Source organism: Corvus hawaiiensis, chromosome 9, assembly GCF_020740725.1.
Source record: "Corvus hawaiiensis isolate bCorHaw1 chromosome 9, bCorHaw1.pri.cur, whole genome shotgun sequence".
Taxonomy (NCBI): Eukaryota; Metazoa; Chordata; class Aves; order Passeriformes; family Corvidae; genus Corvus; species Corvus hawaiiensis.
In genome coordinates, this window is record NC_063221.1 from 21,721,302 (window position 1) to 21,747,613 (window position 26,312).

General features: G+C 40.3%; 1 protein-coding gene across 2 annotated transcripts in view; it reads right to left on the bottom strand.

Annotated features, from left to right (window-relative positions):
• ST6GALNAC5 (ST6 N-acetylgalactosaminide alpha-2,6-sialyltransferase 5) overlaps positions 1-20,758 on the bottom strand; it is a 69,890-nt gene extending 49,132 nt beyond the window's left edge. Inside the window, exons 1-2 of one of the 2 annotated variants that reach the window (XM_048313366.1) lie at positions 20,468-20,758; positions 19,628-19,849 (exon numbers count right to left, since the gene is read on the bottom strand). In XM_048313366.1, coding sequence (XP_048169323.1) covers positions 19,628-19,849; positions 20,468-20,533 — 288 coding nt within the window. In that variant the 5' untranslated portion in view covers positions 20,534-20,758. The remainder of the gene's footprint in view (positions 1-19,627; positions 19,850-20,467) is intronic. The other variant, XM_048313365.1, reaches the window with a different exon arrangement.
• Positions 20,759-26,312: the final 5,554 nt, after the last annotated feature.

The window sequence follows — 26,312 nt, forward strand, 5'->3', positions numbered from 1 at the left end:
AAGGAGAGAGTTTCTCTGACTTTACAATAAATGTTACATTGTGTTCCACTTTAGCACTGGTGTCTCAAAAATAATTTGAGGTAAACACAGCTACAATATGACTAAAAGCTGATATATATGTCATCATTGGCTTCAAAGCACAAGCCATTCCTTTTTTAAACCAAATCCACCACGTATCACAGTTTCACTACAGGTGAATTACAAATCCCATCTATATCCCACCCCATCCATACCCTCACTTTTACTGCAAATAAGAAGATGGACCATTCTGAAAGACAAATCTTGACTGGCACAACTGAGGAGTCTTTCCATAAGCATTACCTATGAGAGAATATTGAATCTGGTGTCCCCTCGCTCATACCTTCAAAAGTAGGGATTTCACAGATGTCACTGGATTAAATACCAAAGAATGCCTCCTACTTTTGCAGTTAAATATGCAAGGTAAGATAAAAATTAACAGCACCGAATCATTCCACAAAAAAGTACATGTCAACTTCCTGCAAAATACAGGTTGTGATGCCCTGTGTATAGTTTTCCAAGGATTTTGATGCTTCACCAGGTGCTGGACCTAAACAGTTTAGTTACACTACTTTGTAGGGCAATCATTTAATTCAAAAGTGGAAACATCTGTGGTGGGTTGACCCTGGCTGGACACCAGGTGCACACCAACATAGCTCCGTCACTCGCCTCTTCAGCAGCACAGGGAAGAGAAAATAGAACAAAAGGCTCCTGGGTTGAGGTAAGGACAGGGAGAGATTGATCACCAATTACCTTCTTGGGCAAAAAAGACCTGGCATGCATCTCTATCCCATTTCATGGCTGTAAGTCAGCCCCTTAAAACAAATAAGAATTTGTTGTAGTTCATCAAACAACCACAGCAGACATACAGCAGGTCCAGCAGCTGTGGGTACAGATGTGATCTGGGTAAGTCTTATGCCAACTAGCCAGGCCATACCTCTTGATCAGCTGCCAGGATCCTCCCAGCCAGCTATTGGCTAGGAAAGAGAGAATCCCCCTGCAAACAGCCCAGGCTGCCTTTCAGTCTAAGAAGCACCCCTGTGGATCACTCTGAACCCATAGGCTGCCTAGTTTATAGTGAAATTACCACTTTGAAATTCATCTTTAAAATGAGAGCCATAACACTGACCCATTTGTTACCATAAGGGCTCAAATCACTCAAGAAGGAGCTCTGCCGGTGTGAGGTACGTCATGGTCAAAGAACAATCAACAGAATGGGAGTGTCTCCTTGCCCCGTGTTTGAAAGCACCTGGCACCTCAGAGCCTGCTCTGCTAGAAGGCTTGAAGGAATAAGATTGACATAAATAAACACCTTATTCTCAAAGCCAACTAGTCCATTGCCAGGAAAAACAGCAAGTATTAAGAAAGCAAATGAACTGACAAATATCACTCACTAAAGCCAAATTATAATTTGCCTATCTTAAAAAACAAAGCCTATCTATTTCAAAACAAAGCACCAGGTAAACATCATTTCATGGGAGGTATCCTAGAAGAATATGTCCACAGTGTTTAGAACAATGCTTAACACAGGAAAATGTCCGTCCCCCCCCCACCCAGGCTCTTGAATTTGTGGTCAGATGATGGTGCTGATAGCAATTGTTTTGTATCTTCACTAGTTCTCAACAGCCTCTGTAGGAATGAGAGCTGAGTGTTGAAAAGTGGGAGTTTGAGCAAAGGTTAGGAGACATGGAGCTCTCACTCTCGTCTAAAACATGCTGCTAGTGCCTGAGACAAAGTTATCAACCTTATGCTCTAATATGGAAAGACTGTAGCACCTCATGACACAGAGCCTGAATTTTCTTGGCTAGGGGCACCCTCTCTGAAACCTGAGGCAAATCCAGACACAGAGAGATTCACTTGAAGGGCTGGGGTTTTAATCTAAAGATTCCAAACCAGGACTAGTTAGCCTGGTTCTATTTTACACGAAGTGCATTTCATACTTTTAAAATATTATATAGGAGCGTTCAAGCGGGCAGATATTGTGAAGTGTTCAAAAATGGTTTCACACCAATCTCTCCCTGAGCCATTAGTATAGACAGCAGGAAACAGTATAGAATTGAACTACTCTGTTTGCCATTGCAAATGATATTACCAAAAGGAGAGAATAAATTTAGAGATGGCATGGAGCTGCTCTAACTCTCAGTAAGGAACAAGAGTAATACAGTCTTACAGTTCCAGAAATACTCTGCTGTTTGAATTTCTCTTTCAGTCCCAGCTACAGGACAAAACCCAAAGTCATTTGCAGTGTAGTAATATTTACAAACAGGATTTATATTTAAAACAGTAAATCTCGGGAAAAAAAGCATGCAAAAGTATACAAAAGCACTTTAGTTTTGCACTTATAAACAGTTTCTGCATCTCTGGTTTCCAGTCATGTGACACATCCTTCAATCTCATCAGCCAAATGTTATTTTGTTTGTTTTTCTAGGCTTTTTAATACATGCAAGAGCTTTTCTCTGTTTCCTCATATTTAGAATGACATGTTTAAAAGGCATTCAGTACTCGCATTAACATCTAACCAGCAGCAAAATCTGTCACTTTATTTTATCCCTCTTTGCTCCCTGATTACAAAGTTCTATTAACTGAAAGACAGCACCAGTTCACAAAGATAATCAAGAAGAAAGGTCAGCGGTTTATGCAAGGAAGTCCTGTCCCTTCAGGGAACTCCTGGGACTTGAGCTCAGTGCCAGTTTCAAGAAGAAAAAGACAAAGATTCAGTGTCACTCATCACAAAACCATAGAATTATTAAGGTTGCAAAAGACCAATGAGAGTCCAACAAATAACCCAGCATGGTCACCCTTAACACTGAACCATGTCCCTGAGCACCATATTCACATGTGTTTTGAACCCTTCCGGGGATGGTAACTCCACCACTTCCCCAGGCAGCCTGTTCCAATGCTTGACCACCCTTTCAGCGAAGACATTTATTATCTAGAAGAAGTGACCAACTCTCACCTGTCTACAACCTCCTTTCAAAGCAGTACTGTCTCCTGAGCCTCCTTTTCCCCAGACTAAACAACTCGGCTCCTTCAGCCACCCTAGACTGCAACCTTACACTCTTTTTCCTAATCTCTGTGAACCTGACAGAGCTGGTCTGACCCTTGCCTTTTCTGTCTTCAAATTTTATTGATCTATAGACTTCAACAGTTCACAGCAGAATCAGGAAACCTCTATGTGCCAACATGGGAAAGGTGATCAGCATCTGATGCTTAACATCTTGCAGCCTGCACCTGCAGCACCGGCAGTGTCTGCTAATAACAATTGATTGGGCTGCAGACCAGGGCACTAATCCTGCTTCCACTGATTTCCAGGGGAGAATTCTACAGAGTTTTAGCAGAAGCAAGACTGGGTTCTTTGAATAATGATATTTCATTCATAGCATCTCCTGACCTTTTGTGTGTCTCGCCAGCTCTGCAAAGCAGCATGTGGGAATGGCCCCAGTTACCCAATGTTATGCTTTTGTTCTCCCAAGACATACAAAGGGAAAAAGAGTTACAAGAATGTCTGTCAATATAAGAGTGTTAGGAGACACACAACAAGAAGGGATGGATTATAACAAAGAAAAAAAAGTTACTTGAGGCTGCTTTCCCTGACAGAGTCTCAACATCACTTGATGGATGATTTGCCAGGGTTCACCATTTGCGAGTCATGTATCCGCCTTAAGCTACAACACTTTGGCAGGAGTATGTGTATCTCAGTGTCTAATCAGAATGGCCTGGTCTGTACACCCTCACTCTGAAAAGGGTGCACAACAGCTTTTATTGCAGTTTTGTTATCCATGATAACATGATTCACTACTTGCAGTTCTCTTCTCAAACTTTCCTAATTTAAATGAGAAGAATAGAACTGTCTTATCTTTATTTTTACCCTTTCGAAGGGAAGAGAAAAATATTTATTCCTAATCCATAGAAAGCAAAGAAAATGGAGGTCATTTAATCTTTAGCTGCATAATGTTAAGCCTGAAAGAAGACCTCAATTTTTTTTCAAAGGTCATACTTCATAAATCCTGTATTTCTGTACCCAGTTGCTCATACCTCACTACTGCTATACATAAAATAATTGAACTTTTTGTAGCTTCACTCTTGTATTTATAATTTCCAAACTTGTTCTTTAGACTTTGCAAATTTTAGGCAAAGAAAACTGAGGACTATCTAAAGACCAAGCATACAGTGGACGCCCTTACAGTCTACAGAACTTAAAGAGATCCACTGTTTTAATCTACTGGATCAAATACAGTCACAACCCAAGTGATTTTGCCACAACTCAGTGTCCAAGGAAACTCTGGGTCAGCATTTCTGGAGAGGTTAAGGACTCAGTTGGCAGCCTAAACACTACTTCTACCTTTGTGCTTAAAGGTGTTCTTTACAGGTATACAGCAGGATTTTTTTCCTGCTTCTCCCAAAATACTCTTGTTTCATAGGACAGTGTGATAGACTCCATACTCCAAAACCATCAGTCAGTTACTGGATACATTTATATTCAAATATCTTTTAAATCACCCTATTTGTTGGTCATCTTCTGGAGCCAGGAAAGGATTTTATTTTTGCCTTAAACTAAGATGGGACTATTGGAACATGCAAAAAGAAGTCTAAAACATGTTATCATGATTCTTCTCCCCATCACTGAAATTCACATATTTTATTTTTAAACATAATATATTTTTAATAAAATGTCATATAAGAAATACCAAATGCATGATACAGTACTGTATAAAATATACACCAAATATTTCAAGGCACAATAAATTAATGTCAAATAATTAGTTGGTGCCAGTATGATGAATAGACTGTTTCCCTAAGGACTCGAGGGTTCCTATTCAATGCTGTCCAGTGCCTGTGTGTGCATGCCCCATTTAAGTTAATTAGAGCTCAAAACACTGGGATGTGCAGCCCTGCTGTGCACATCAGCTATTATGCCTAAAGAGTTAACCTGCCCTAAACCACCAGAGTTGTTGCAAAGTGTGTGCATCTCAATATGCTCTAAAAATCAAGGCATTAATTTAAGTGCCTGTGTACTAATTTAGAATGAGATCTCAGTGTCTCAGACACAGCTGATGACACTTTGACAGAACCTGAAAGCCGGAACCTGAAATGTGGTCTACAAAAGCCTCATTCAGCCACCACCCAAATCTGCATTTAAAGAACTGTCCTTTCTGTGTGTTTGAAGGGTAAATCTGGCAGCCTCACAGGACATCCAACTTTGCCACCTACAATGAAGGAGGAGTTATACAGCTCCATAAAATAGATCAGAAAATTCTTTGGAAAGCTCCAAAGAGTTGTAATCTCCAACTCAAAATATGTGTTTTAACAGCTCCTGGAGAAGGAACTCAAACCCTCTAACACCATTTCCATGTAAGATCTGTGATTCAAAACCACAAATTGTGTTCTCTTTTGTAATCTCTTACCTGAGCTAGACCATCCCCCACCAGGCCCTGTACAAGCAGAAGGGGTGAACTGAAAGCACACGTTAGTGTTTTTCTGATGGGCAGCTCTGCACAGCAGAGCAGGTATCTCAAATCCATTTCAGGTGCATCACTCTCCCAATCCACTGCATACAACTTCAGTGCTACATTGAATGGAGGTCTGAAATTTAACTTCCAAGTCATGCATGAAAGTCAGGTATCTCAAAGCGATTGCTTGTGTGCCAATCCCGAGGTTGAGTCCCCTCGGTTTTCAACACTCCAGAGCTTTCCAAACTCCTACATTAAATTCCTCTTTAGACACTCAAGATCAAAACTATGGTTTGAACTTTTTTGTTCTGCTGTACTCCTATGTCATAAGGAATTAATACTCCGGTACTTTATGGTAGTAGTCTCCATTTAATGCTTCTATGGCACTTGGGGATCCTCAGAAGCAAGGTGAACGTAAGCAGAAAGAATTATTATTTATTGATTTGAGGAATCTTTTGTTTCAGAAAAATGGGACTGTTATATGTGCATAAAATGCAAAAAAAGCCACTTGAAGCTATACTTGAAGGAGTATGTAAAAAAAGTTGTATTTCTCAAGGACTTCTTTTCCTATTACTAAATATATATATATATATCCTGATTAGAAAAGTACAATTTAGGCATCTATCACACTCAAAAGCTTCTTTGCAGTATATTTTACCTACTAGTTCAACATACAACCTGTATCTCTTCATTGATGAATATTGTTACAAATTGCACTAGTTGGCTATTATCAGATAATTATTAAAAAATTCCTCTTCACAAATTGTAGTTAGAACAACATTGATTAAATGGTACACATATCCACAGTGAAACACAAACCTTTGATACATACAGCACAATACTGGGGTTCCTTACAACCAGTTTTGTACCCTTTTAGGGCTAAAATGTTAACTTTTATCTTTCAATATGAATTTAACTTTGCCTCCCAGCTTCACCTTCTTTTTCATACAGTTTTGTTTCAAGTGTTGTCATGTCTAAATATGCTGCAACAACACATTTCTTCTTTTGTGACTTAATGTTGTAACTTGAAAGGAAAATGTAAGAATAATTACTGATGTAATAATAAAACATGGACATATTGTAGATAAGTCTATGGAATTTTAACTAGGAAATGTAGGTTCACAAAATTATCCTCTGTGCTCCTTTCAATGAGCTGTCACCCTGTGCATATCTTACTTTCATGAATTTAGTATTTTGAACACTGCTAACTTTGTCTTCATATTTCACAATCATAAACATAAAGCAAATATGATGCTGCTAAATAACAGCTTGAAATACAATCTTCTTTTAGAAATATATATGTCTAAACCAGCTTCTCATTTTATTGATTGCTCTGTGCAAAAATATGAAAGCATAAATACTAGGAGTTGATTCGTTTTAATTTCTTTGCACTTAGCCATGGCCTCAGCTTAAAGAAGGATCTAACCAGCCTCTGACAGTTAAAGATTAACAGTCCTGCCATACCAACAGGCTTGACAAAGGAGCTTAACTTAATCCTTAAGGCAGTATAAGATGTCTTATGTGTATTACTGCAAAGGAGCACAACTTTAATAAACACAGTGTAATGTAATTTTCAGTAGTTTTACTGATGTCAAGTATGGGATATGAAGCAAAAAATAATTTGACAGATCTATTTGTTTTCCAAGGGAAACTATTTTTTAAAGATTACTTCTATTTTGAATTTCAGTCTCAGTGCTTTGCAAGGACTAGTATACAAAAAAAAAAACAACTAAAAAAAACCCAACCAAACAAAAAAAGAGACAAGCAGATGCAACCTCATCATTCACAATCACGAGGGACTCAATTTCAGCTAAACTGGCTTACACACTGCTCTGTTATAGCTGGTTTTACCTCTGATCTCAGTCACAAGGTTATCATCCACTTGCTGTGAACAACGCGCTCAATTTTAAGAAGTTTTGAGAACTTAAATAACTGTTAGTCCTCAGACTTAGTATGACATGGATGAGATCACCTCTTGCACCTTCAAAAAGAATTAATCTTCTTTTTTTATTTTCTATAGACCGTGAAAATTAACCATCATACCTGAAAGTTCAAACACTAGGACATTAATTTTCAGGTTAAATTTTTTTTTTCACATTATGCAGTACAAATATGATATGGCATCTTCATAACATGCTGAAAAATATCACTAGAAAGTGGCGTAATTAAAAGATATCACTTCTGAGAAACTTTTAATAAAGTTGATGCATCATATCATCAATCAATTTATTCTATATGTGTCTGAGAGCACTGATAGAAGCACAATGGCTCAGTCTCTTTTTAGCATACACTCTGCTCCTAGGTGCTCCGAGTGCAGCTGCCTCACTGTGCTCCTTAGCAATATGAAACCTCACAGGTCTTCAGCTCCTGTGAGGTGTCTCAAGTCTCGATTTGATCTGAAGATACATGCTATTACAGCTTATATGTATGTCTGTGCATGGGATATATTGCTATTCCATCCTGACAGCACTGAGAGCTCTGACAGAAAGACTGAGAGCCACCTGCACCTTCTACTGAAGCCCAGGATGCTGCACATCCAGTGTCTTTCATGAGAGCAGAAACATGATCCCTACACTTACAGGTGGGTAACAAGCTGTGCCAGTTTCAAATCAGCACAGCTGGGAGTGAAAGGTGATTCTAAAGCCTCATTTCACTTTCCAGGCCAAAATATCCACAGGCATAATTAAAGATACCCTGAAAGCTGTTCTGTATTACATAAACTGCTACAGATCAAAAGGGTTCACTGTGCTGGAAGAAATCAGACACATTAATACCAGAGATACCCTCCTGGCCCTGATATCCCTCCTCCACATCTACCAGCTGCATAAAGTACCTCAATTATGCCCTTAAGCCATCAGGGACACACCAACATCACCCCTGAGAAAGAATATTCAGCATATCTGTAACTAGGTTCATTGCTTCTTTGCACTGCTACTGAGACATAAAGCAGATACAGCAAAAGTGAAAAATGCAGCTCTAGTTTTGATTCTACTTGTAAAAAAACCAGAGCTTTTGTCTATTCATAAAAATTAAATCAAAAATAAAGCTATTAGTATGATAATTACATATGGAAGGAGTAACATTAAGGCTCAAAGGTGAAACAGTATCTTGTCAGTGAAGACATTACTAAATATCCTCTCAGCAACAATTCTTCACTGACCAAAATTAAGATACAGTTATCACTATTTCCTCAGAAATATATACATGGTAAGAATACCAGAAAAGACAAATGAAAACACAAACATTGCAAATTAAATAACTTGTGCATATAGAAATAGCCATGTTACAAGTGAAAAACAACATAGCTTCATTCTCAAACATGATTTTGTAAAGCAAAGAAATTAAAATGTTTTCTTCAGCAAGTATCTGCCCAGTGAAAACAGCAGATTTTGTTGTAAGTGGTGACTCAGATGACTAAATCATGCTCTGTGAACCTAATTTAGTGTCTCATTTCAAACTTTGAAAACCTGATCCACAACATCATCTCTCATATTAGGCTGTGGTGCAAGAAAAAAATTATGAAAAATAGTGTTTTTTGTTGAGTGTACTAAACATCTGGGAATCTAATGACCAAAATTTAAGCGACAAGAGTACTGTGAGTTATTTTCTCCAGTCATATAAGGTAGAAAATTCTTGGCAATGGGGCAGAGGACTGAAAATGCTCCTCTGGAGCAGGGTTAGGAAGCCATTAGGATATGGACTAGAAGTTTTTTGCTGGGAGATGCAAGCAAATCCTGACCATGCTCCATACAGCCAACAACACAAAAAGTACAGTGCAGAGCCAGCCCAGTGCTGCCTGTGAGTTGACTGTAGGACTCACAGAAGCTCCATGTGAAAGCTACATAACCACACCAGGTATGCTGAGCCCAGGACAATAAACCCCGCCTTTCAGTCAAGCTTATTAGTTCTGGCTTAGCAACAGGCAAACTGCAGTGGCTCTGCTGCCAGAGCTGAGCCTGTGCATCTCCAACCAGCTCAAAGAGAGGGCAGAGTGTGCTCCTGTTTGCTGGCAAAATCCCATCCTGACATATGCTTAGACATCATGTCAGCTGGCACTGGGAAAACCCTCACTGAAGGGCTGGGTATTATGTACAGTCCCATTCATGGCCGAGGTAGTTCTTGTGGATAATGCGAGCAATATTAGAACAAACTGTCTCAGTCTTTGTAAGGCTCATGAATCACTATTAAAAACTGAAAGAAATCTGGAGCGGTGTTACAAAGAGAATATGTAAGTAGGTGAACAAATGGGAATAGCAGTGACTTTGTCATAGGTGTTTTATTTGTAAAATGTATTTTGCATAGTCATCAATAACATCAACAATGACCATTTTACGGAATATAAGCTCTAAGAAAGAAATTACCTAAATAAAACATGAAGTGTTTTTTTACATTTGGTTTTTAAAAATAGGAGTTCACCTGCAGTTATCCAGGCACAGGCAGATGAGCTGAGCAAGGACAGGCAGTGCTAACTCCGCATTGCTTTGGCAGCTGCATTCAGACCACTAACTGTATTTTGAGGTGTATGTTCCTATTTTAGAGTCAACCAATATGCTGAGATGTGTAAAACTAACCCTTTTACAGTTGCATTAGGACTAAAATGGACAGCAACCAAATTTAGGAGCATGTGAAGTTATTTTAATCTCCATGGATGAAATTTAGCCAAGTGTCAGAAGGACTGACCCAAAGATACCACACGGAAAGCTGGAGGAGAGCAGGGAAGGGATAGCACAGGTTGTACAACAGCCCATATTCCCTATGAGCCACTGAGCTCTGCACAAAGACTGAGGATAAGCTGGGAAAGCACTGCTTCCATGCATTTGGCCAAAAGCTTTCTCATAAGGACCATGGACAAGTCTTGGAAACCATGTTTTCTAAACATGTCTTTGCTGTGGCCAAAGGTTCAGTCTCTTCAAATACAAGGTGTACATAATTTGGATGGCTAAAGTTAAAGAACAGCTAGAATAACAAATGCAATTTCAGTCCTTGGCACTGCACTTGAGAGTTGTCCAGATGTGTTGTTGGCATGTCTTTACCACTGTTCCCCGGGCACTCCATGTAGCTTCCAGCTATCTTGACCTTCAAATGCTACAGGAAGTACAGTGCAGAGCCAGCCCAGCTCCAGAAAAAATGTGCCTGCCAAAGATCAGGATTTACTTGCTTGGATAGAGCAGGACTATTCTGGTTTCAAGCTTACAAGGTTGTCTCAAACTACACTAGATAGACTTCCTTACCCAGCCTCTGCCAGCCTTGGAATCCCTGCATTATTTCATCAGCCCACAGCCACATGCTACCTTCCCGTCTGCTGTGTCAGCTGTGGTTGTTTAAAATATACTCTTAGATTACATCCCTCACTTTATTGAATCTGGTGTGCAGTATACATGAACTGAAGTAGAAAACATCGTATCCTATGACAAGAGGGAATGGCTTTGAACTGAAAGAGAATAGGTGTTGATTGGATATTAGGAGAAAAATCTTCACTATGAGTGTGGTGAGGCCCTGGCACAGGTTGCCCAGAGAAGCTGTGGTTGCCCCATCCCTGGAAGTGTTCAAGGCCAGGTACTACAAGGCTTGGAACAACCTGGGATAGTGAGAAATGTCCCTGTCCATTGCAGGGCAGGGAGTGGAACAAAATAATATTTAAGGTCCCTTCCAAGCCAAACCATTGTAGGATTCCATGATTCTGTAGTTATGTGTTTCCTCAGATGCTTATGTTTTGTACAAGTCACAAATGTGAAGTTCATTGAAATGGAACAAAAATGTCTATCCACAGCGAACAGTAATGCAGGCAAGAAAGTTTAGAACAGAATGAGCCTGGATGTCACTGCCTGTAAGACACTGCCTGGCATCTCAAACTGGGAGAAAAGGTTTTAACCTCATGAAGGCAAACTTGTAAGCAGCACATACTCAGTGATGAATTCAGTCTCTAGAACCCTGTTTCTCAGGCAGACATTTCTTAAACATAACAATAGTTCCTTCAACTTTCCTGTGCACAAGGCTTGGTACAGATGTACATTTGCACAAATCCGCACTGTGGAATTTTTCTTTTCTTTAGAGCTAACTTTTAGACTGATGCTCTGCTGAGTGTTATTACATCTACTTTTATGACCTGCTATAGCTGTGGGCAAGATATATTTTAACAGTACAAAATTTACAGAGTATTTTGTTTCTGCAATATTAACATCATGCCAATACCTGAAGATGCTAATAACACACTAAAATCAAAATATAATATTTGCTAAACAAAAATGCATATTCCAAATATACTGAATGTTTATTGAGAAACATTTTCTTCTTCCAGATTATTTTTAACTAAGCCATCCATTCTGTCATGGAAATTTTTCTACAGCTGCAATGAATTCCTAACATGTTGTATTCAACAACAAGACACACATTTATATATTCTTGTTCTGTGTTACTTACAACAGTCCAAATTATTAAATCTGAATTAAGAAAACCTGATCTATGCTGCCTGTATATCATATAAACCCATTACTGTTCCCTTATCTTGAACAATGAACAGTGTCATTGTGAAAAAATACTAATCTATTAAATATATTAGTTTTCCCTCTCTGTGTTTTAAAATAACCCAGTCTTATTCTGAAGTTCTCTCACAAGGTTTCAGTAAGGATTCAGTGTTCATTATTGCATGTAATAAACACATTGTGCTTCTCTTCCTTCCTGTGCCTCTCTGAATACAGCCCAGACACAGTGTCACCAGATTTGCCTAACCTCAGTTCAAATGTGCTGGATTCTCCATAGTAGTGCGTACATGTTTCTCAGTGCCCAGCTCTGTCTTTTATACAGACTATCAAGGGGCACCTCAGAGCTCCACTTCTCCATCTGTATTTTGCACTTCTGTTGCAAACAGACTCTCTGAAGGCAGAAAGTTTCAGCTTTGACTCGTTTCCTCACTTCCTATGTGACTCCTATTTTTAACTGCATTTGGCTATTTTCAGAATGACAATAGACAACATTTAATAGCAGTTTTTGAACTGAAAATACTTTCTTCTCCAGCTGACACCAAACTTTAGTAGTTAACCTACCTGGTCTTAGCACTTCAGGCTTTAACTATTAGAGAGAAAGAGTGATGACTGATGGAGATTGCTTAGGGATGAGGTGAAACAGAGTGAGGTTAAATACCATGATGCTTCACCTCACCTTCAAAGTAGCTTTTGTGCTGTCACATCTGCTTATATCAGCACCAAATGACTGCTGATTTGATCATAATTGCCCTAATTAGAAGTTCAATTAATGCACTGAGTTCTTCTATCAATGCCACCTCAGCATCAAGGATGTGCATACGGAGCGTTACTGAGCAATACAGCTTAAACTCACGAGGAAGGTCACTGGGAACAGGAAACTACCTGCAGCCTATGTTTTGAGGATATCACATAGTTAGGATGACACTCAATATCCACTTATGCCCCAGGACAAGCAGAAAGGGAGAATTTAAGGAACTCTATTGAGAGATATCCATCAGCTGTGAGCAAAAATTACATTTCCTGTCATTGAAAATCTCATTTAGTTCAGACTTGCTTCCACTAAGGATTAAAAACCTTCAAAAGAACACTTTGTCTTCACAGGAAGATGAAAATAGCCTAAAATGCTCACAGTGAAAGATCATGGGGAAAAAGAAGTGCATTATATAGCAACTTTAAATGGTTATCAAATATAATACACTTCAACACATACTAAAAATATAAATATGGTCATTGAAATTAATGCTGGAAGTAAAGAGAAAAAAAATTAAGGGGTTTTGCATGAGAGATGAACAAATTTCACCAGCAGACAAAGTGTCACCAATTCCCTGCCTGGAAGTATTTTGCATATCTATTGAATTAAGAATTTTGTATGTTCACAAAAGAAGAAAGGTAAGCAGATGAGAGAAACAGACAGTACCTACTTATTAAAATATGATGTGTATAATATTCATAAAACAGAAAAGAGCATATTTACTCATTCTTCACTTTTCACAAACCAGGATAATTTGTGAAAAATTCATATAATCCAGAATCGGCCAAAAAAAGAAGTGCAAAGATTAACTTCTTCATGCTTCTGCAATTTTTCTTTTACAAACAAAAAAAAGGAGAAAAAAACAAACAAACAAACAAACAAAAAAACCCCAAAACATTTTGTCTTGGTCAGTTGCAAAAATAAGATAACATATTATGACCAATATATGGTATCAGATGTGATATGTGTGATATCACAGATGTGACATCAGTCTGTGAGATGTAACTTTTTCAAAATGCGAGAAAATTAAAACACAATTCTGCATCAACTGTCAACCTGACTACCTACTATTAATGTTTGTACTGAAATAAATCATCGGTATCTTCTGATACAGTCTCTGAAATAACCTTTTTGCTTCAGTTGCTATGAAAGAATAAAGCTGTATCACAAAATGGCACAAGTTACATAGGGCAAGATCTTCACCTAGTATAAACTCCAAAACCTTCTCTTGTTTTCAGAATTACAACAAAGATTTTCTCTCCTTTATCTTCCCAATCACCAGGAAATGATCAGAACATGGCTAGCTTGTGGTTGGGTAGGTTTTTATGCATCATGCTACATTACTGGACATTTACAACATCATGTACTAGATGCATACCAAACATCTTTCAGTTTTCAGGGACATTTCAACATGTAATAGTATCTGTGCTCTTTTGAGACAATTTTATAAGCAACAGATTCCAACCTCTGCCTGGACCCACTACCCCTGCTAGTTAGATTTCATCTTTAACGGCACTTGTTTCAGAAAGAATTAGGCAATAGTGCTAACTGTAAAATACTATTTTTTTATTATCCTAGCTAACATTTCTCTCTCAAGTATACACTGGAGTCAGATGTGTCCAAAAAGATGTATCCAACTACACACAGCCTTTTTCATAAAACAAATGTATAAACTGCACAGCAACTGATACCTACATGTAAACATTTAAAAATATTTCAAGATATTCTAAGTAGGAGCAGTGCCACACTAGAACTACTGGTTCCTTGCAGAGAGGCCAAGCAACCTGGAAAACAGGAAAATGTACCTTAATTTGCTGTCATTGCTGTGTGCTCTGTATTGCCCTGTGTGAGCAGCTGGTACACACAGAAACTGCTAAAAATTTTAGACAAGGGTCATCAAAATGAATGTTAGCCTGAAAAAACACACCACTGCAGTAGCTCAAAAGTAAGAAATTGTAAAGCACAGGACAATCATTATTCAAAAGCTGGGTAAATCTGGAAAAACAATTGTCTCTGCTCTGTGTGCGTGGATATTTGGTTACATTCCCTGACTGTCATGGTCTTCTTTTTTTTTTTTTTTTTTTTTTTTTTTTCCAAGATGCCAACTTGATAAGGATTTAAATAAACCTACAGCTTATCAGTGGTAGATAACTGTGGTACCTAAAATTAAAAAAGCCAGGAAGCCAAGAGAGCACTGAGAAAAGGGCATTTGGACTCTCACCTTGCCTAGGTCTCAGACGGATGGAAGTGTCCCCAACAAGGTTATTCTAGAATAAAGTCTCCCCCTTGTGGATCTCTCACACAATAAAAACTCCATCAAATCCTTAATTGGATAATAAAGTTTGTGTTCCTTCCTTTGCAGGTAAGAATTTCAGGGGCAAATAGGAACATGTAATGAAATCATGGTACATGGTTTACTTAACTCTGCAAGCTTGATCTCACCTTAGGCAAGACAAGCTGTAATGCAGTAAGATGCATTATGGTTCTGTGATAAATTAATTTAAAAGACACCAAAACCCTCAAAATAATTTGATTCCTTCTCATCTCTACGCTTAGTTATGAAGGCTGGTTTAGCGAAGCCCCTCAAAACTATACAGCCCCAAATTGTCAATGGTTTAATGAGGTAAAAATTCAGATTCCAAACACATTTGATTTAATAATTAGTAAAAATAATATAAAACATGGCAAGATTCCCACCGGATTTTAAGTGCACAAAGTTTATTATCCTGAAAAAAATAGCTTCACCCAAGAGCAACTTTTTGCCACTCAGAGATTAAGGAGCTATAGCAGCACTATTTGCAGAATGACTCCTCCTCAAACACTTCATTAACTACACTATTCTCTGATCTGCATTAATTTAGAGGGATCACAAAGATTTCTTTGCATATGATAATTCACATTATCATAAATTAGGAAATCATTGTGATCACTTAAATTATCATGTCGATCTCAATGCTCTCTTCAGGTATTTAAAAGTGTTTTCAATAAATCATACATTTTGACTGCAGGATTGATTTCGATTTTTTTTATTTTCTAAGAAACAAAATCCTTGATGGTTTGAAATATTATTCAATTACATACGTGACAAACTCATATTTTATTTGCAGCACCAACTGTTGAGTCAATACTGGGAAAAAAGGTTTTTAACTATCCAGAGATATGTTTTCACATTCATTTCAGAATAGCAATATAATGGTCAAATATTTATTTCTTGCAAGTTCTGGAATAGTGCTAGGCTTCCTACTTTCATTAACATTCTCTTATTTGTACGCAATAATTGCTTTAAAAATACTAGCATTGTAATTTCTTGCTAGCATGATGATAAATCAACAGAAAGGCTTATCCCCATGCCTTCCCACAGAAGAGCATAATTCTGGCTTCCCTCAATGCCAGTGACAAAACCTCTTTAATTTCAGGATAACACTCAAAGAATTCATGAAAGATGTCACTTTGACAGCGTAGGACTCTTGTCCTTTCTAACTGGAGAGCAGATGCAGTAGCTAAGCAGTGCTACACTCAGTGTGCCTCTGTAGGATGCAACAGCTCCTTGAAGTAGAAGCTGCCACTTCTTCACTTTGTTTCAGTCCTTGACCTCTCAATAGCAACTACCAGCAAACCATATTTTCTGTTGAAAATGCAAGATTTTTTTAGGATACAACATCTGGCTATTGGGAACAAAAAGAGATACTATTTATTCATTTCAAACATCCATCAACCATGTCTGTCAAGGGCTGTTACTCTGGGACACGCAGAGGTGAAATGACAAGACTCCACTTGCATCTCTGAATCCACAGCATTTCTGATTTTTTTTATTCCAAGAATTCAGCTTGACAAAAATTAAGTATGTACTGCTAAACTGTGAAAGGCTACTAAAGCTAAGTACAGGGGTTCTGATCTCTGATGCTTTACTCATGGAAAAATGGGCTTGCAGAAACCATGAAGGCAAAGAATAGAAACTCCTGCAAAAAAACTCCTCAACCCAGTAAGAAAAATGACATATTTTACTGTATTCTCAGAGACTGCCTGCTAATCTTGACAGTATGGATGAGGAACTACAATTCTTACTGAATACAAAATTAAAGGAGAAAAATAATTGGTAATTACAGTATTGCAGGCTGTATTTCAAAATCATTGTTACTTTACTAAGTGCCCAGATTTTCTGGCAAATAGTCTCCATACATGATCATCCAGCACTACTAAATGAGCTGTATTGCTAGTAGTGACAGACATTTGTAATACATGATATTTCACATTGAGGAAAATTGTTAAATTTTATCCCTGAAGAGAAACATCTATACTACCACATACACAGCTTGTGTGTCAATACCCACATTGTGATTATGGATTAATAATAACTTCAGTACTTGTTGTGCATGTGCATACTTACTCTCATTAAATGCACCAGAATGTGCATTTAATGTACAACACCACAAACATGAAAGGAGATTTTCCTGTTAAAGCAAATTATGGGATCCAGCAACAAGGACAGAATGATCCAGACATTCAGTTTACTGCTAGCTGTCATTCAGGCATGAACATGGATGAATTTTGTATAACAGTCATTCAGCTTCAGGTCATTCAAGCTGCCAGATAATTCCAAGATTCTATATGGGAAATTAAGGAAGTTATACTGTGAAAAATCTACCATTCACTGTCATTTCACACCATCACCTCTGTGCTATCAAAATAACATGTACCATTGCTGAAGTCATTCCTGCCTCACCTTTGCAAGCCTGTTGTCCTCAAACAACAGATAGTTCTCATCTCCTTCCAGACCTCCCTGTCTCTTCAAATATCATGTCCTTCTCACAGCTACAGAATTTTACCTTGCTCTCTTCTTGCAGCTCTCTTTACATTCCTTAAAACTTCCCCAATTCCCTCATTTCACTTGCTATTCAAGCTGTCTTCTCTGCAGTTTCCAATGTCCTACTCAAACCACATGTTCTCTGAACATCTCACGATTTCTCAGCTCCTCGTATCTCTCTCCCTATTCTCACCATCACCAATCCTGCATCCCTCTTTTTCCAAACCATGAATGCCTGCAATCTTTTGCGTTCTCCATTTTTTACTATGTGTGAAACCTATGTCTTCTGGGATGTCAAGTACATGGATTACCGCATTAAATTACAAAAAGAAACACATTACTAAGAGACATAGCCCCTTTCTCCCCCATCTCCTTATGGTAATGCAGTGTCCTCACTGCTCTGTATACCACAGTGGCACAGCTTTCTGCATGATCTCATGTGCATTAAAATAAGACAAAGCAAGCTGGGAACACAGCAGGGATTGCACAACATCCTTTTTGACCCACAGAAGTTAGGCAGAAAAGTTATTAAACTTTCAGCAGATTATTACTGTGAGGCATGAGCTGTGTGAAATGAAATTCAGAAATGGAATATCTGTGGGGTTTGGGCCATATTATAATATATTAAAAAGCCAAAGGATCATATTTCTCCAAAACACAGGTAAACATTAAAATTACCCTGGAAAATACTAGAACAGTGATTTTAAGTATAGCCTGTTAACGAGGGATGTTTGTGAGTCTGGAGAAACCAGTGTGAAGTTTTAGCAGAATCAGAAGGCTACTCACACATGCATCCCAAAAGCCCACAGATGCCTTTTCAGTTACTGCTGTTTACAAAAATCATGTGCACATATATCTACACCTATCACTCCAGTCATGTTCAAGAAGAACAAAAGAATTACAAGAGTACACAACACACAGTAGGAAGCCCATGGCCAAACTTGCTTTTTCTATAGACATTACATTAGAAAATTTCCAGGAGAACCATGTAAGAAAGCAAATAAAGCCTACAAGGCACTATCATGTGCTATTTTTCTGTGTTAAGAGCCCCACAGACAACTCTTGCATAGGAAGTTATGCCAGAAGGAACAATAAAAATCTCTGTATATCAAAGTCACTAGTCTTCACACAGTACCTCTAAACTGAGCCCAGTAACTTGTTTGACAACATATCTTTCAGAAAGCTGTCAGTCTGGATGTGAAAACATAAGAAAGTTGAGAATCCTCACTTCCCTTGCTTATTTTTTACAGTAAATTTTTACTGCAAGATGTGTGTGTACTAAACATTATCTGGGGTTTTGGAAGAGGGAGACCTTGGAATTTCCAGGTGAAAGCAACAAACCAAACACCACACAAAAAGTAGAGGAATCTGCCTTCTGAGAAAATTACTGAAGCTCAAACATCTCTTTGGCATGGATGTGCCCCCTTGCTCACTTTATGTCACTACATCTGTCCTGTGAGCTATCAAAGCTTAGTCTGCCTGTCTCTGGTAAACAAGTATTATAGTCTGACAATACAGCCTGGTAATTCCTCTGTCAAGGGGAGGGACATCATTTTGTTCACCATTAAAGAAGTGCCCCCAATTTCTAGAATGGAAACTACGGTTGACAACTTCTGCTTCCCAGAAGGGGGATGAAAAGGTCATTTGTGCAGGAGACTTTTTTTTATTTTATTTTCCTATGACAAAATGAGCTAAGAATAAACACCTACCTATTGACTTTGCCTTCCAGTAAATAAAGTTCATTCTTTAACCCTTACTAATATAACCATAAACATACATTTGTACTCTACCTAGAGCATACAGCATTAGAAACAACACACTTCACCCTCCCGCCCCCCGCCTTCTAACGTGCAAGGGAAAAAAGAAGCGGCATTGCACAAATACCCAACAGCGGGCTGCAGCCCGGCTCCTGACCCCGCTAATTCCTGCCCTCGGGCCAGGCACGACGGCACTCGGAGGCCGCGTAAAACAACCCCGACAGCGAGGCAGGCAGGGCACGGCGGTCCCGCCGAGGGGAAGAGGGCATCTCACGGGCGGCGGGAGGGGGAGCTCGGCAGGTTTCTGGCTGGTGCCCCCCGAGGGAGGCCGGCAGGGAGGGGCGGTCCCGCGGCCGGCGGCTCACCTTGTGCTCCAGGACGCTGATGTAGCCCTCCAGGAGGCCGGCGCCGACGGGCAGAGCCGGGTGGCGCTGGCCGCGTTCCGGCGGGCGGCTGGGCACCGCCGCCACCTGCTGCTGCCGCCGCCGCGGCTCCGGGTGGCCCCCGCCGATGCCGATGCCGCCGTACATGAGCAACAAGCTGGTGCACATGGTGGTGAGCGCCAGGCAGACGGCCAGCCCGTGGCGCTGCGGGGGGCAGAAAGAGAGCCGGCTCAGCGGGCTCCCCCCTCCTCGGGGCCCAGCGGGGCGCGCCGCTTCCCCACCGACGCACCCGCAAGTTTCACCCGCCAGCCCCCCGGCAGAAGTGCGAGGAGTGAACTGGGGAAGCCCCTCCGTCCTCCTCCTGCCCCCTCGCCAGCCCGCTCCCGTGCCTCCCTCCTTCTCCCCCAGCCCTGCTTCCTCGCCTCTTCTCCCCTCCGTGCGCCCGGTACCCCGCGCCTCTCATTCCCGTGCCGCCGTCCCCTTTGGGCATCTCATTCGTGCATTTTAACGAGTGTCGGGGACTGTAGCGCTTCCCCCCACCCAGCTACCTCCAGCCTCGTCCTTTAAGCAGCTCCTTAAAACGCACACACACACAAAACCCCCAAACCACAAGCAACACGAATAAAAGAAAGCAGGCGGAAAGTTCTTGGTCGCCGCCACCGAGGTTTGGTCGCCTTCGCGCGATCCCGGAGAGCCGCGGGAGAGAGCCCGGGAAAGGCTGGAGCGTGTACAGGGTGCCCGGGGCAGCTCCGCTCCGCGCCTCTCCCCCGCTCTCCTCCCCGCCGCCGGAGCCGGGATGAGCCGTGCCAACAATGCACTTACCATCAGGGTCTTCATTTTGTGCGCCTCCCGGCCGCCAGTCCTCCCGCTCCCCGCTATGCTCGGCATGGCGGGGAAGCCGCAGACATGGCTCGGCCAGGGAAGCGCCGCCGTGGCGGGGATTAGGGGGGAATTACACTCGGCCGGACCCTCGGAGCCTGCCAGAGCCGGGTCCTCGGCTGCCCCGCCTGCCTCCGCCTCCGCCTCCGCCTCCTGCTGCCGGCGCAGCGGCGACTTCAGGGCAGGTGGAAGTTAACTTCTGCCTCCCGCTCGGGCGCTGCTCCGCCGGCGAGCCCGCGGCGCGGGGGGGCGGCAGCGGCGGGATCGCCGCGGGCACCGGGCGGGCACCGGGCGGGCACCGGGCGGGCGGCGCCTCTCCCGGCCCCGAGCGAGCAGGAGCAGGGACTGGAGCTCCTTCCCTTCTTCCCTCCCTCTGCCCAGGCCTCTGTCCTGCTTGTGGCACCGGGGCACGACCTTCACGTTACATTATTTATGTTTTTCCCCAGCGGAAAATTTATCGTTCTCCCACTGCTACCTGGGTTTCCTGGAGCTGGCAGCGATCAGGCAATACTTTAAATTCACGTTAGTAAAAAAATCGACGCCCTCAACTCCTTGTGCGGCGCTGACAATACCCTCTCATACAATCTTTCCTAAGCTCTAACAATCGGTTTCAAACCCTTTTGACAGAAGCTTTCTTCGTCTTCCAAAGCAAATCTCACAGACTTGCTCTCCATGCCATCTTTCTGGTTTCTGAAGGCGGACATTTTCCCACTCTCACAAGCAGCCTTCTAAAGTTTTTTATTCTTTCTTTGTAGTAATAGTTTTTTATTCTTTCTTTGTATTAATAGTGTTTGGTTCAGTTGTGAAAACTTTATCAGACCTCAAATTACATAGATCTTTTGCTCTGGGAATTCCACATTAATAAATGTGCCCCTTCTAAACAAGCCATTTTTAGGGTTGATCCCTTACGAAGTTATTAGACTGACAGCATTAAAAAAAAATCTATCTCCTAATCATGAAGTTATTTCACTTGAAACTACTCACCTAAATAGGAGTTTTAAAATATGGCTCACATCTAACCTACAGCTATGTAGTATTAAAAATTACATTAAGGAGAAAACTATCAGCAGGGTAACTCAACCACAGTCACAATAGCACCTTTCTCAAGGTTGGAATTGTCATTGAAATCCATTTTTTACGTTTGCTAATTCATTGGAGGACTAACAGTGAAACAAATGCCATCTCTAGCATGGGCACAGCATGCAGCAATTAGTGCCTTTTAAGAAAGGAAGAAGAAACATGAAGGTGTGGTACATGAGCGGATAACGCCGTAAACACGCTTTATCATTTCACAGAAGATGCCGTGTTGCACACACACTTGCTGTTTATGCAGGTTGTGCGGTTGGTTTCAACAGTACCAGTTGTTAAGACAAACAGAGCAATGTAAGAAGAATCTTATCAGGTCTTGGTAATTCTTTATTATGTGGTTGCACTTGACACTCAAATTAGTGAAACAAAGGGCCAACTTGATGAATCATTGAAAGCAAATTATCTGTGGCTCTCCAAGGCTTCCCATAAGAGATTACAAAAGGCAGCTCGTGCATTTTACAGTGCTGTTTCTCAACTACCAGCAAGCAGGTTGCTGGTGACTGACCTTTCTGAGTCTTTAATGTATATTTTGCTGTGCCAAAGTGAAGCATCATTTTTATGATTTAGGCTCATGGCTGTATGTTAGACATCTGTTACACAGTATGTCTGACCAAATTCATTAAACTTATGGGTTTTGGTAGAATAGGCTGATTTAAAAATCTACTGATGAAGGAGACAAACTAAATTTTCTAATTTAATGCTTGACTTGAATAATGTCCAGCTTTCTGCTTGTCAAATTTTTAATTAGATTGCCATTTTGGTCATAGACCGTATTCTTGGCAGTCAAATGCTCACTGAAACAAATACAGTAGTGTAATGTAAATCCTACGGAGTTTTGTGTAAGCACAGGAACTTTAGAAATCATCTGGAAAACAGCCCAGCTACTTAATTTAATTTTAAATTCCCATGAACTAATAGTTCTAGCTATCTGGAGGCTTGTTTTTTTTAACACTATTGGAATCTGCATACATGTAAATAAGAATCAGTATACCCAATAGCTAGATTTGCAAGGAGAAGAGAGCATGGGCTGCACTTATGAGCATTTAATCAGGTTGGAAATGAGTCAATATGGAAAACTTCTTAAAGTCCATTTGACTTTCTGCTTCAACCAATTTACTTTCTATATGCAAGGGATAAGGAATTATCCATGCATTTCTAGTCCTCCTTAGAGCTGGGGGTAAAGATAGATTAAAACATAAACAGCTGCTTCCCCTAGCCCAGGAGAAAAAGTGGCTGAGTGGTAGCAGGGCTTTTCAACCAAGTCTGACTGAGGAGAGCATTTCGTTTGCATGGAATGGATTGGGTTGTCTCCTCTTCCAACTTATCCTTCTCATTTTTATCTTTCTGGTAGTTACAGGCTGAAAAAATAGCCATATGGAATAAAAATCTGCTTGTGGCAGCTTCAGGAGGACCTAAGATGCTAATGACAGCATAAAAATCCATGCAGAGTGAGAAATCTGTGTAAGAAGTAGTGGTGCAGAGACAGGCAAACCTTTGAAAACTGACAACGGACTTGGAGCAACAGAGCTCTTTCACTGATTCCTAAATAAAACTGCTCAAACAGCAACTTCCCCTGAGATGTCTGGATGTATGAAATAACTACCTTTTTATAATACTTTTTAGCTCAAATTGTCTTTGAGAGATTTCCTTAGATAGATAAAAAATAACCCTTTCAAGCTATGGCTGATTTCTCATGAAGTTCGTATAGAGATTACATAGCATAATTTACATTTTAATATAAATGAACAATCATAAACATACTTTCCACATTATGGTTGGCCTGGAATGAGTACTCAAGAGGAGGAGCCTCTATGCCAGCGCACCTCAGCAACTGGTAGCCAAAATACTCAGTGGAAGTTGGGATGAGGGCAATGGTTGGTATTTCTGTTGATGATCCAGATGTTGTTTTCCCTAAGTGCACTGTCAGCTGTGTGACCTTGCTGTCCTTGTCTCCTTTCCACCAAGACCAGAAGCAGGGTGTTTGCACATGCAGACAACACACAGAATGCCTCTAAACTGGAAGCTGCAGCTACCCTCCAACCTTGTCCCTTCCTCAGAACAAAAGCCCAGACAGTCTTTAATGTTTAATTATTTTGTGACTCATTGATGGCAGCGTGGCTCCTTAGCTGAAAAAAAAAAATTTTAGAGAACTGATTTAAATCTGTGCCTAATTTTAAAGGGAATAAGAAAAAGGAAGTTTTTGTTTACCTACTACCCTTCAGAAAAGACTGTGAAGAAAAGGGATATGGTGTGATAGAAGTAGTTAAACTCTATGTGAGTTCTGCATGTCACTCTGCAGGAGTGCTGAAAGCACTTAAATACATTCCCATCACACTATGTGTATGAAGGTGTTTTTCAGAAAAATATTGGTGATAGAAGTGCTTAGAATAGATTGGAGGGGAGAGGTTAACTGTACTGGGACAACTTTGATGTCCTTATGCCTTTGAAATGCAGAATCTGAGTTACTAAGATTCTATAGGTGGGTAAACATGAGAAAAAATTTGTTAAAAATTTAAAATTAATGTAAAAGTGACTCCTGGTAAGTTGTATCGTTTTGTCATTTCCATTATATTCTGTGGTCTGTGAAGCCCTGGATCTGTCTCCTCAGGAGCTGGGCTTTCTGGCCCCACTGAAATAAACTCTTACAGCCATTTTATTCCTCTCTGCTTGCTGGGGCAAGGAGCTCACTCGGAAGTATAAAGCTCCCACTTCTGCAGCCTCATGAGGTTTGAGCTTAAACCATGATCACTAGCGTAGAACAGAATATTGCTTGTCCTGGGCCTGCAGCCAGTGACATTTGGGAGGATGGCTGGGAGTGCCACATTTCAGAGGAAAGAAGCAAGCTTTTTTTAACTGACTACCTAGAAAAGTGAGACTAAAGGTGCTAAGGAGGTTGGAATACGATGGAAGTTTGTGTGGATTAATGGGCAGCAGGGCAGTCAAAGGTATATAGGAAATGAAATACATCACACTGATATCACCTCCATGTGTTTTTTTATTATTTATGTGTATATGAAATTTTAACCTCTTTTTCCTGAGAGAAAGGGCTGCATTTTTGCCTTGCAACACAACCAATGGAAAACATTCAGCAGCCAGCAAAGTAATGAGCCTACACTATAGATTTTTCAAACTGCCCAGTGATTCATGAAATGCTTCTCAAAACTGAAAATATGCATTGAGGATTGGTCAAAAAAGGTAGAAACAATATTATAGATCAGTCAATACTGTCTCTCCTTTATGCAAGCAGGCTGCCTTTGAACTTCTGACAGGAGCAAACGGTGATAGATGCATAAAGAAATGAAATAATGCATGGAAATGGAAGTGAGAATGAAAACAGGAGGGGGAAATAGTGAGATAAGATCTGCTGAATCTGCTGGTTTTTTCCTTCTTATTTCTTAGTTTTCTCCCCAATCTAAATAAAGGTATTGGATGTTTCAGAAACAATGTCTAGCTCAACTGAACTGACTCATCTGCTTTAAAACCACACATGAAACACTGTGGTTCATCCTAATCACTTTTTTGGAGAAGTTAAACAAGACATATCCTGGACTGTAGAGTGCACTCAAAATTTGTCATCTAAACTCAGAAACTTTGAAGATTAAGAAATTAGCACAGGAGGCTTGAGATGGAGTGTACCCAGTACCACTGGTGGAAGCCAAACAGGCATGACCAGGAACATCTTCATGGCCTTTTGTTTTACCGTTCACTACCAAAACAAGAGAAGGAAGGCATATATCCTATAAACAGAGCACAGATTTAACACATGGACTAAAGCAACTGAGGACATAATTACTACAATTTAGTGAGAGATTGGATAAATTTAAATATGAGGATGTCTTTGCTGTAATATACAAGATCTCAAGACGATCCTGAATAGCTCAATTTTCAGTGTATGTATGTTTGTTCCTTTGGAGAGAAAAACTACCCCAACAGGAAGTCAAAATGTTGAATGAAACAGAATTTCTAAACTTAAAAAAAAAACTTACCAAGCAAATTTGACATGAAGCATTAGAGCAAAAAAGGAAGCAAAGAAGCATAAGTGCTCGTTATGGATTGGTTTGCAGTTCTTTATGTGTTATTAGAAAGTCAATAGAAAACTCTCCTGCTATTTCTAACACAAACACAAACATTGCTTATGATGACAGGCTGAGCAACAACTGTGGCAACAAGCAGATCCACTAGCATCCAACTGAAAAGGCACAGTCATGGAATCAAGTAAAGTACTTCAGTGATCAAGCTATACAGATCTTATGTTGGTAATAGCTACTGTTCTTACCTACAGGTTTGGAGAAATCATCTTTACTATTCACATAGTATATCACTATATTTTCATATGTGCTAATTCAGAGCAATATGTCTGTTAATGTACAGCGTGAGAGTAGCTGTCAGTGACTTCTGTCATTGCTCAGCAATTTCATGCTTGAGTCATGTGTGCTCCCAAAATGATGTAGTGGCCACCTTTATAATATTCAAATGTCTTCCATTTACCCAGCATGCTCCAGAGACAGACAAATGAAGTCTTGGCAGGCTCATCTTACTGTTGAGAGGTCCTTAGTACTCTTGTTTCCCAAGGAAGTTGACAGAGATTGAAGGAGGGTCTCTGCCTTCAGGTGAGCTGCCTGTTAAGACAGTGTTGGTTCTGGCCATTTGCAAAGTCAGATGGGGACAGACCTCTGCTACCAGACACCAGAGATCTCAG